Genomic DNA, 13,034 nt, shown 5'->3' on the forward strand with positions numbered 1-13,034 from the left:
ATGATTTATTTATTGAGTTTAATAGTTTAAATTAAGTTAACACACTGCTTTAATACTTACGAGACCATCGTGATTAATTGACCAAATGATTTTGTCTTGCAGTAATGTGGTCCCTGCCTGTATTTCCTTAAACCTTTGTTTTACCAATGCATGCTACTGAGAAAATATATATTTCATAACATATTCTCTTGCCCCCATTAGCCCCCACCCCTAGTGCAGCACCACTGGAATGGCAGTGCATGGCAGAGTTGTTGACAAATATCCAACACATGGGCTAGTCCAGCATCCAGATCGGAGCTGTAAAAACAATCAAGCCGGTCAATTGGCAAAGTTCTTAGTTTGGCACTGTTGATCTGCACAGATTTGGATTAAATATTTAAATTAGACAGGAGAAGGAGCATATTTTAATTTATTCTGGATGTTTGAAAAGGAGTTTGTTCTGATGCTAGCCAGCATGCATTTGCTCACTGCAGTGCACAACGTGCTGTTTACGTGTATTTGTTTTCTCCGCTACAGTTTGAGTTGTGTCCTGTCTGACAGTGAAATATGGCTAGCTCTAAATATAGCTTGGTCTATGGAGTAGCTAGCTAGCTAGTGTTGCAAAAGTCTATTGCATTGCATGCATTGTAAGGTAGCAGCGTGTCATTTTGGTTTTGAACTGATGTAGCCATGTTTTGTGCAAAAATATAGGACTGTCATTTGGATGTGAACTAGCTATCGTTAGCCAGCTTCTGTGTCGATGTCAGCTATTGTTGTCTGGATCAGGACAATGGCTGAAGTTGTTGTTTGTGTAACAAAACTTCCATAAACCATTACAGCTAGCTACCTTTCTTTGCCTGTAGGTTAGCTAGCAGCTTTCAGCTGACTGTTGTTAGCTAGCTACAGAGGCTAGCTGGACTTTGGACAAGCAAGCTAATGTTAGCTAATAGCTGCAGTATTGTTGCCAAGCATCCAAGTTGCTGACCAGGTTAGATAGATTTGGCTGAAAATATGTTAGCATTGTCACAAAAAAGGTAGCACATTGTTGGGTCTTAATGGACAGAAATGTGCACGTGAGAGTGATAAATGATCAAATGTAATAAAACCTGTTCCACCCAAAAAGTTATTCAAACTTTTTAATTCCAATCATCACTTTATGGAAGCTACAGTGTGAGGATTGAAAATATGCTTGGCCTATAATGGGGGTGTCTGTGTGTGTGTGCTGGAAGTAACATTTTGCCCCAGATAGTGTGCTGAGAAGCTGTGGTTAACCTTGAGCGGGAACAGTATGTTTTCTATGCAGGTGTAAATAGCTCAACAATGTTGCAGAACTGTCTGACCTCAGTTTCTAGGGTGTGGGCGTGCCATTTTAATCCAACGCAATAATTTTAGCAAAGTAGGCACAGAAAATACTGAACACTCATGAATACAATATAAGGGAATCTAAAACAATAAAATAGAAAATAATAATTGTCCAAATATTTTTTTTGGCCAGTGTGTAGTGAGATGAGCATCTCACAATTACTTCAAAAATAGTAATAATTTGAAAAGGGGCTATTAACTAGCTGGCCTGGCGCATCGTTGCCCATGAATGGAGGTTACTAGGCTAGCGAGCAAGCATCTTAGCCAGGTAGCCTTGGACAACAAACAACGAAACGCGTGTACTGTATGACAGAGTCCTAGACCGTTCAGGGAACATAAGTTGGGACACACAACATGTTTTTTTTCTTCTACTTTCACGCACACACAGAAATCAGTACCATGGATAGACGCATCATATTTAGCTTAGGTTGATGGGACTAAATCGTTTTGGCAGGGGCGCAACTTTGGTTTTAGAAGTGTGTTTGTGTGTGTGGGGGGGGGCATAATAATTTACGTTCTTTATCCAGATACACACTACAAACAGCCTACTCGACCTCTTGGAGGCATACAGCCAGAAGAGGACTGGCCACCCCTCATAGCCTGGTTCCTCTCTAGGTTTCTTCTTCGGTTTTGGACTTTCTAGGGAGTTTTTCCTAGCCACCGTGCTTCTACACCTGCATTGCTTGCTGTTTGGGGTTTTAGGCTGGGTTTCTGTACAGCACTTCGAGATATTAGCTGATGTACGAAGGGCTATATAAAATAAACTTGATTGATTGATTGATCCGCACGGTCCTAAAGCACACCGCTGTCACATTTAGTATCACATTCCAATGATAAAACTAGTGGGGTCAAAGATGCAATTTCAGAATGTGGGGGGCATGTACACTCCATCCCAGTGAAAGTTGTACCCCTGGTTTTTGGTATATTTTAGTTGTCACTGTAGAAGACTAAATTAGATGATGTTGAAGTTGAAATGGTGCTTGAACAGTGGAGGCAGCACCTGTTTCCTTTTTGACTTGCGGTAACGCTAAATCAATAGTTGTTTAGTATTCAGAAAACATTCACTTGCTTGACCGTTCTGAAGGTCATGTAACTGTTACATGCAACATTTTTTTGTGAACTTAACAGGACAGATGTTGCTCTCTAGTTTTATGATGTAACAAAGGTGTGGTTGAATGTATTCTGCCACTGTCTTCTGCTGTCAGCTGTGTCAAGGCATATGAACTAACACGTTATAACAACGCAATTATCACAACATGTAATATGGCTATTTTTCTGTCTTGGCTTCCCTGGTGTTTTTACCTACACACCGCTACTGCAAGGTGTAGGCTTGGCCTCATTATTTCTCCATGGTTCTGACTTTAGCTGCTTGTTGCGCATTGCCTTGTATCAATCTGTGTGCTTTAGGCTAGTATGCTACTTTGCTGAAGGACAAAATATCCCACATTTTAATTACCACCATTGTTTATTTTGTCCAACTGTTCAAATGGAACGAATGGTATATGTGTTCCTTATATAATGACAAACCGGGGCGTAGGTTTAACTACTTTTAATGAACATATACTTCAGCTAGAAAACTCCATGTTTAGCCATGCAAGGCATTCTTTAACCATCTCCCGCGCCCGCATAGCCTGCTGGGTAACGTAGTCTAAATGTTATTAACACATAACAACACAGTATGGAAGATCAAAGATTAAAACTAGACATGTTATACACCACAGTAGGAATACTGTTAATAAGTCAACATAACTTACCCGATCCATCGTTGAAGCCGTTCTTTCTTTAGCGTTTCTTCAAATATAAAAAAAACGTGACAGTAAATCTGTAGCTAGTTTACACTAGTTACTTCCTTTTCACAGCGTTCAGATAAAGCTAGACCAGAACAAACGTACATTTAAATATCAACACTCGACTTACGTTGTGACAAATATATGTCTGATGTAGCCTAATCTTACTTCAGAAAGATCCTGGATAAGATTTTAATCTATTAAAGTCAATAAAACATCCAACCCCCTATTCACCAAGAATCCTGATGTCTGTTATCGTCTACCTCCACAAGAGTCTTTTGGAACAATGTCCTCTTCCGAGATTCCAGATAGTTTTAATTGTCTGAGGCCCAGGAAGTGTAGCCTATAAAATACCAGACTGATTACAGCAGAGCTATCCGTGCAGCGAACCATGCAGCATTTACAGCTATGCAACCTCCACATTAGTCAGTGCATTTCGCTACACCCGCAATAACATCTGCTAAACACAAGTATGTGACCAATAAAATTTGATATTTATAATTATTCCGCTTTACAGACCAGATCCAGAGATGTTGAGAAGGAAGTGGTCTTCATCTTTAATCTTTAGTATTATGGCGGTCCGCAAACAATGACTATAGGTGCATGTCCCCACCTAGTGTGTTGGCTGTGTATCAGCCTACTATTATTCTGTAGTATTAATTCATAACACTTTGTGAAAAACAAACTAACCCTACACCCATTAAAAAATCATTATTCCACTACTTTGGCCCTCTGATTCAACACCAGGCCATAAGCCTGGGAGGACAGGATATTATCCTTCAAAACACCTTGTAACTCTGCAGTAAAATATTGTACACCCAAGTACTTCTCAACAGCTGCCACCGCAACATCTATCCACTGTGATTTACATTCTATTCCTGCGGTACAGTTGACAACCATGGCCATGAACTTGGCCAAAACTTACTGAAGCATGTTATTCCTATCACTCTCTATTGACCTCAGCCTAATTACAGGGATCCTCTCAGGATCCCTCACCCTGGAGCCATCTTCCTCTACTACTTTCTTCACTGCCTCAGCATATGACACCTTCTCCACTACTCTGATCCTGGTAATCTCAACCTGTCTTTGTCTCACTGGACACATCTGATCTCCAGCACCATGTCTACCCATACAGTTTACACACACAACTTTTTACATCAATACTACACATTCCTTTCTCTCAGGTCCTCCTGCACACTTCTCACATCTAGGAATCTCCATGGTACACACTGCTGGAAGGAAGTAGTCAAGGAAGGGAGTTTGTGTTTATACAGGAAGTACCGCCCCCACTTACCGTCAACCAATCATTTCAATGTCGAGCTATACGAGCTCGCCAGCTTGTAGTCTTGAAACTCGGAAATTAGATACGTTTGGCTCGTTCAGCCATCCCAATGGGAAAAATGAATGGGGGAAAATGTGGGTTTTGGAATAAACACCAAAAATAAGGTCAGCACAGGCTAAGGAGATCTTATACGTTTTGTTCTATGAGATAATAGCAGTCAGTTAATATGAACTTTATATTTTATGAAGCCTTCTGTGCTATTTTTGTTACAAATTCTTCAAAATTCACAAGAAGTGACGTTAGCTGATAAAGATTGTAGAACAAAACCTATGAGATATCCTAAACCTGTGTTTACAACCGACCTTATTTTGGCATTTATCCAAACACCCTATAAAAACGGCATACATTTTCCCCATAGGCTTTGCCCAGTGAACCATGGCAAAATTAGTGCCGAAAATAGATGCCATTACTATTTCTCTCTATAGAGCCCCACAGTGGACGAGTCATAATCCCCATAAAACCTAGTGGTCAAACAGGGAAATGGTTCCAATTGTTTTCCACCATTCATTTTTCCCATAGGCTTACCCTGGCGAGACATTTTGATTACCGTGTAACTCTCTCTCGGACAAGGTGACTTGATCAGTATAGTCAGCTATATTTACTCTCAAATTTCGAAAATGCTAATGCAATGCAATAATCTTCACCTTTTCCTAATGTGTATTTTGGTCCTGTTTCATCCAACTGACAACACATTACATTTTCAAAGTATGTTTGTCTATTTTATGTTTCTATCTGAAAATATTTTTCACTCTTACCATCTTCTGACGTTAACATCAGAGTCCTCTAAGGTGTGTAGTGATCTCTCTGAGGAGTGGTGGTCGGGGTGGAGGTGGTAGCCCATTATGGGGTGGTGGTGAGGGTCCGGTCAGTGGTTCTCCCCGCCCGGGGAATGGCATTTTTTTAAAGGTCATTTTTACGATGTTTCAGAACCACATGTCAAACAAAGTTAAAAATGTATTGTTTTCTTTTTAAAGCAATGACAGGTAATTCTGATATGTTTCCTAGAGGTCAAAGATCACCTTTCTGTTAATCTGAACATTCTGAAGATGTGTCTGATGGACAGCTGTGAATCTAATATTTCCAATGATATATGATTAAAGGGTAAACATGAGTAATAACCTGATCTAGTGTATGCTGACATTGTCATACGGTAAAACCACTATGGGAAAACTGAATGGGATGGAGGGATGGATAGAAATAGTGATAACACAGAAAGCTACCATTGCTGCAACGATAGAACACATTTTACACTCTAGGGACATATACATTGTCACCCCGAGTGAGCCTGAACAAGCCCCCTGGCTCATTGACTACAAAGTCTACAGATAAATTCAGTAAATATTTTATCAATAAATTCCAAGCATCTGCCTCTAACCCTAGGAAGCTCTTTGCCACCTTCTCCTCCCTCCTGAATCCTCCTCCCCCCCTCCTCCCTCTCTGCGGATGACTTCGTCAACCATTTTGAAAAGAAGGTCGACGACATCCGATCCTCGTTTGCTAAGTCAAACGACACCGCTGGTTCTGCTCACACTGCCCTACCCTGTGCTTTGACCTCTTTCTCCCCTCTCTCTCCAGATGAAATCTCGCGTCTTGTGACGGCCGGCCGCCCAACAACCTGCCCGCTTGACCCTATCCCCTCCTCTCTTCTCCAGACCATTTCCGGAGACCTTCTCCCTTACCTCACCTCGCTCATCAACTCATCCTTGACCGCTGGCTACGTCCCTTCCGTCTTCAAGAGAGCGAGAGTTGCACCCCTTCTGAAAAAACCTACACTCGATCCCTCCGATGTCAACAACTACAGACCAGTATCCCTTCTTTCTTTTCTCTCCAAAACTCTTGAACGTGCCGTCCTTGGCCAGCTCTCCTGCTATCTCTCTCAGAATGACCTTCTTGATCCAAATCAGTCAGGTTTCAAGACTAGTCATTCAACTGAGACTGCTCTTCTCTGTGTCACGGAGGCGCTCCGCACTGCTAAAGCTAACTCTCTCTCCTCTGCTCTCATCCTTCTAGACCTATCGGCTGCCTTTGATACTGTGAACCATCAGATCCTCCTCTCCACCCTCTCCGAGTTGGGCATCTCCGGCGCGGCCCACGCTTGGATTGCGTCCTACCTGACAGGTCGCTCCTACCAGGTGGCGTGGCGAGAATCTGTCTCCGCACCACGTGCTCTCACCACTGGTGTCCCCCAGGGCTCTGTTCTAGGCCCTCTCCTATTCTCGCTATACACCAAGTCACTTAGCTCTGTCATATCCTCACATGGTCTCTCCTATCATTGCTATGCAGACGACACACAATTAATCTTCTCCTTTCCCCCTTCTGATAACCAGGTGGCGAATCGCATCTCTGCATGTCTGGCAGACATATCAGTGTGGATGTCGGATCACCACCTCAAGCTGAACCTCGGCAAGACGGAGCTGCTCTTCCTCCCGGGGAAGGACTGCCCGTTCCATGATCTCGCCATCACGGTTGACAACTCCATTGTGTCCTCCTCCCAGAGTGCTAAGAACCTTGGCGTGATCCTGGACAACACCCTGTCGTTCTCAACTAACATCAAGGCGGTGACCCGTTCCTGTAGGTTCATGCTCTACAACATTCGCAGAGTACGACCCTGCCTCACACAGGAAGCGGCGCAGGTCCTAATCCAGGCACTTGTCATCTCCCGTCTGGATTACTGCAACTCGCTGTTTGCTGGGCTCCCTGCCTGTGCCATTAAACCCCTACAACTCATCCAGAACGCCGCAGCCCGTCTGGTGTTCAACCTTCCCAAGTTCTCTCACGTCACCCCGCTCCTCCGCTCTCTCCACTGGCTTCCAGTTGAAGCTCGCATCCGCTACAAGACCATGGTGCTTGCCTACGGAGCTGTGAGGGGAACGGCACCTCCGTACCTTCAGGCTCTGATCAGGCCCTACACCCAAACCAGGGCACTGCGTTCATCCACCTCTGGCCTGCTCGCCTCCCTACCTCTGAGGAAGTACAGTTCCCGCTCAGCCCAGTCAAAACTGTTCGCTGCTCTGGCACCCCAATGGTGGAACAAACTCCCTCACGACGCCAGGTCAGCGGAGTCAATCACCACCTTCCGGAGACACCTGAAACCCCACCTCTTTAAGGAATACCTAGGATAGGATAAGTAATCCTTCTAACCCCCCCCCCCCCCCCCTTAAAAGAGTTAGATGCACTATTGTAAAGTGGTTGTTCCACTGGATATCATAAGGTGAATGCACCAATTTGTAAGTCGCTCTGGATAAGAGCGTCTGCTAAATTACTTAAATGTAAATGTAATCAATGTGTATGTGTGTGTGATTGTACAGGTGTACATTTCAATAATTCCATTATTTTCCTTTTAGATGGGTGTTGTTAGATATTACTGTACAGTTGGGGCTTGGAACACAAGCATTTACAATTTGATTATTAGAGTGTGTGTTTGTGTGTGAGTACAGGTGCATAGGTTTGTGTGTGTCGGTTTGCAATTGGTGGAGGGTGGTATGTGCATTAACATTAGTGAAGTAACACATAAAACATTGGTTTAGGTGTTATTACATGATCGGTCAAAGTCATTACTTTATTAATTTAAAAAGTTCTTACATGATAAAGTAACTTATTACATTAAGTGGAAAAAGTTATTACTATAACAATTCAACATTTTATCATATTAACCAACAAGATATTACATTTACAGTTGAAGTCGGAAATTTACATACACCTCAGTTTTTCACAATTCCTGACATTTAATCCTAGTAAAGATTCCATGTCTTAGGTCAGTTAAAATAAAGTGGTGATCCTAAGAATGTGAAATGTCAGAATAATAGTAGAGAGAATGATTTATTTCAGCTTTTATTTCTTTCATCACATTCCCAGTGGGTCAGAAGTTTACATACACTCAATTAGTATTTGGTAGCATTGCCTTTAAATTGTTTAACTTGGGTAAAACGTTTTGGGTAACCTTCCACAAGCTTCCCACAATAAGTTGCGTGAATTTTGGCCCATTCCTCCTGACAGAGCTGGTGTAACTGAGTCAGGTTTGTAGGCCTCCTTGCTCGCACACGCTTTTTCAGTTCTGCCCACAAATGTTCTACAGGGTTGAGGTCAGGGCTTTGTGATGGCCACGCCAATACCTTGACTTTGTTGTCCTTAAGCCATTTTGCCACAACTTTGGAAGTATGCTTGAGGTCATTGTCCATTTGGAAGACCCATTTGCAACCAAGATTTAACTTCCTGACTGATGTCTTGAGATGTTGCTTCAATATATCCACATAATTTCCCTTTCTCATGAAGCCATCTATTTTGTGAAGTGCACCAGTCCCTCCTGCAAGCAAAGCACCCCCACAACATGATGCTGCCATCCCAATGCTTCACGGTTGGGATGGTGTTCTTCGGCTTGCAAGCCTCCCCCTTTTTCCTCCAAACATAACGATGGTCATTATGGCCAAACAGTTCTATTTTGTTTCATCAGATCAGAGGACATTTCTCCAAAAAGTAGGATCTTTGTCCCCATGTGCAGTTGCAAACCGTAGTCTGGCTTTTTTTATGGCGGTTTTGGAGCAGTGGCTTCTTCCTTGCTGAGCGGCCATTCAGGTTATGTCAATATAGGACTCGTTTTACTGTGAATATAGATACTTTTGTACTTTTGTTTCCTCCAGCATCTTCACAAGGGCCTTTGCTGTTGTTCTGGAATTGATTTGCACTTTCGCACCAAAGTATGTTCATCTCTAAGAGAGAGAACGCGTCTCCTTCCTGAGCGGTATGACGGCTGTGTGGTCCCATGGTGTTTATACTTGCATACTATTGTTTGGACAGATGAACGTGGTACCTTCAGGTGTTTGGAAATTGCTCCGAAGGATTGAACCAGACTTGTGGAGGTCTACAATTTGTTTTCTGAGGTCTTGGCTGATTTCTTTTGATTTTCCCATGATGTCAAGCAATGAGGCACTGAGTTTGAAGGTAGCCCTTGAAATACATCCACAGGTACACCTCTAATTGACTCAAATTATGTCAATTAGCCTATCAGAAGCTTCTAAAGCCATGACATAATTTTCTGGAATTTTCCAAGCTGTTTGAAGGCACAGTCAACTTAGTGTATGTAAACTTCTGACCCACTGAAATTGTGATACAGTGAATTATAAGTGAAATAATCTGTCTGTAAACAATTATTGAAAAAAAAAAGTACTTGTGTCATGCATAAAGTAGATTTCCTAACCGACTTGCCAAAACGATAGTTTTTTAACAATAAATTTGTGGAGTGGTTTAAAAACAAGTTTTATAACTTCTTAGGATAGGTGTCCCGTTAACAGGACAGTTGTAAATCATGCAGCGCCTTATGTCACCATCACAGATTTTAGAGAAACAACAGATGTCGGTACATATGTGTCTTATGGTGCTCCTTCTTGTCGTCCCTAGGAGGGGTGCGTCTGCAAAATAAGTGTACAGTGTGTAAAAGACAGCCGAAACGAAGATTTCATGATTCATTGATGATGAGATTTTAAGATTTCATGACTCATTGATGATGAGCACTGTAGGACAGAAAAATAGTGACCAAAGTGATGGTGAGAGCTTCCTAAGAGCTATCTTTTATCAGGTGCTTGACAGTCTCACAGCTGAGCTGCAGAGGCGTTTTCAAAGACTCTCCTTGACTTGTGTTTCTAGAACCTTATAAAGAGGTCTTCCATGAGCTATTTCGACTTTGTAAGATTTCTGTTGTTACACCAGTCAGCAGTGCTTCTTGCGAGAGAAGCTTCTCAGATTTAAAACGGATTAAAACCCACCTTAGGACAACAATGGTTGATGACAGGTTAAGTCCCCTCTGAATTCTCCGTGTTGAGTCAAGGAGGACACGCTCCCTCAACATGGATGAGTTGTGAAACATTTTGCCAGTTCTCACCAGAACCACAGAATTATGCTGTTTTAAACCTACCTAGGATAATTTGCCACTTAGGCGGTCCCTCTGGTCATGATTAAAACATGCACTGTGTACTAGCTAGTACACTGACATTATAAAATGATAAATCCAGTGTATTATGTCACACAGATTTAATTTGGTCTTGATTAGGCCGATTCCATAACGTTTCTTTGCTATTGGTTCTTCAGGAAACAGCAGAGGGAACACCCACCTATCCATATCGACGGGACAGAAGCGGAGAAGGTGGAAAGTTAAGTTCCTCTGCGTACACATCCCGGACAAACTGAAATGGTCCACCCACACAGACAGTGTGGTGAAGGTGCAACAGTGCCTCTTCAACCTCAGGAGGCTGAAAATGTGGCTTGTCACCTAAAACCCTCACAAATCTTTATAGATGCACAATTGAGAGCATCCTGTCAGGCTGCATCCATGCCTAGTACGGCAACTGCACTACCCACAACCGCAAGGCTTTCCAGAGGTTGGTGCAGTCTGCACAACGCATCCCTGGGGGCCCAACTACCTGTCCTCCAGGACACCTACAGCACCCGATGTCACAGGAAGGCCAAAAAGATCATCAAGGAAAACTACCCGAGCCACGGCCTGTTCACCCCGCTACCATCCAGAAGGTGAGGTCAGTACAGGTGCATCAAAGCAGGGGCCGAGACTGAAAAACAGTTTCTTTCTCAAGACCATCAGACTGTTAAACAGCCATCACTAGCACAGAGAGGCTGCTGCCTACATACAGACTTGAAATCATTGTCCACTTTAATAAATGGATCACTAGTCACTTTAATAATGCCACTTCAATAATGTTTACATATCTTGCCTTACTCATACCATTTGTATATACTGTATTTTATACCATCTATTGCATCTTGCTTATGCCACTCGGTCACTGTTCATCCATATATTTACATGTGTATATATTTTCATGTGTGTATGTATATTTACATATATATATATACAGTATATATATACACGTTTTGAGAATGACACCAATATTAATTTCCACAAAGTTTGCTGCTTCAGTGTCTTTAGATCTTTTTGTCAGATGTTACTATGGAATACTGAAGTATAATTACAAGCATTTCATAAATTTCACAATACCCGCCAGTGTGGCGGATAAACTTCTGAGATTTACTGGCCAAATGAAAAATCTACCCGCATTTGGCGCTTGGCAGGTGTTAATTTCAGAACCTGCCGCCATCTATCTACGGTTTCTGGTTGGGGTAGGTTTTAACAGTCACAGTAGGTACAACATCTCCAATGCACTTCCTTATAAACTCACTCACCGAATCAGCATATAAATCAATGTTATTCTCTGAGGCTACCTGGAACATGTCCCAGTCCACGCGATCAAAACAATCTTGAAGCGTGGATTACGCTTGGTTAGACCAGCGTTGAATAGTCCTTGTCAGGAGGTACATCCTGTTTGAGTTTCTGCCTACAGGAAGGCAGGAGCAAAATGGAGTCGTGGTCCGAATTACCGAACGGAGGGCGGGGGAGGGCCTTGTATGCATCGCGGAAGTAGAGTAGCTGTGATCCAGTGTATTGCCCTCACGAGTGCTACAATCAATATGCTGATAGAATTTAGGTAGCCTTGTTCTCAAATTTGCTTTGTTAATTAAAATACCCAGCTACAATAAATGCAGCCTTAGGATATATGGTTTGTGATATGTGATATGTGAGTCCAGTGAAGTTCCTTGAGGGCCGTCGTGGTATCGGCTTGAGGGGGGATATACACGGCTGTGACAATAACAGACGATAATTATCTTGGGAGATAATACGGTTGCATTTGATTGTGAGGAATTCTAGGTCAGGTGAACAAAAGGACTTGAGTTCTTGTATGTTGTTACGATTACACCATGAGTCATTAATCATGAAACCAACAACACGCCCTTCATCTTCCCGGAGATTTGTTTATTTCTGTCAGTGTCAAGAATTTCTGTCAAAAATCCCGGTGGCTGTACGGACTCCGACAACGTATCCCGAGAGAGCCATGTTTCTGTGAAACCGAGTATGTTACAATCCCTGATGTCTCTCTGGAAAGCAACCCTTGACCTAATTCCATCTACCTTGTTATCTAGAGACTGGACATTAGTGAGTAATATACTCGGAAGCTGTGGGTGTTGTGCACGCCTCCGAATTCTGACCAGAAGGCCGCTCCGTCTACCACTTCTGCGGCGACGTTGTTTTGGGTCGGCCTCTGGAATCAGATCGAATGCCCTGGGTGGTGGTGCGAACAAAGGATCCGCATCGGGAAAGTTGTATTCCTTGCGTTAATGTTGGTAAGTTGACGTCGCTCTGATATCCAATAGTTCTTCCCGGCTAGACTAGAAGCGAGGCGACCCTTTCTGTTGGCGCCATCTTGCTCACACAAGAAAACTATAACATTAAAGTGATATCTTGTTTATAAGATAATGGATTGAATTTATTGATTAATTAAATACATGAATATACACCTATTATTGAAACATTATTCTACATAATGAGATATAATAATAGTATCATGAGTATATGACAGACGATACAATTTTCAACATCCCCCCCCACACACACACACACACACACACATACACAGAGGTTCACTATGAAATTTTGTATGATAACATTTATCCATTTAGATCCCAATGTGTGATATTACATAGAGACAGGGGAGACCTGATCCTAG

At 42.5% G+C, this 13,034-nt stretch overlaps 1 protein-coding gene across 1 annotated transcript in view; it reads right to left on the reverse strand.

The window, feature by feature from the left end:
• The window catches only part of LOC139576017 (zinc finger protein 585A-like), a 37,022-nt gene that overhangs the window by 18,364 nt on the left and 5,624 nt on the right, over positions 1–13,034 (reverse strand). The window contains exons 5-6 of the mRNA XM_071402032.1: positions 10,884–10,899; positions 3,096–3,132 (exon numbers count right to left, since the gene is read on the reverse strand). Of these exons, the coding sequence (XP_071258133.1) occupies positions 3,096–3,132; positions 10,884–10,899 (53 nt within the window). The remainder of the gene's footprint in view (positions 1–3,095; positions 3,133–10,883; positions 10,900–13,034) is intronic.

Source organism: Salvelinus alpinus, chromosome 1 (genome assembly GCF_045679555.1).
Source record: "Salvelinus alpinus chromosome 1, SLU_Salpinus.1, whole genome shotgun sequence".
NCBI classification, from domain to species: Eukaryota; Metazoa; Chordata; class Actinopteri; order Salmoniformes; family Salmonidae; genus Salvelinus; species Salvelinus alpinus.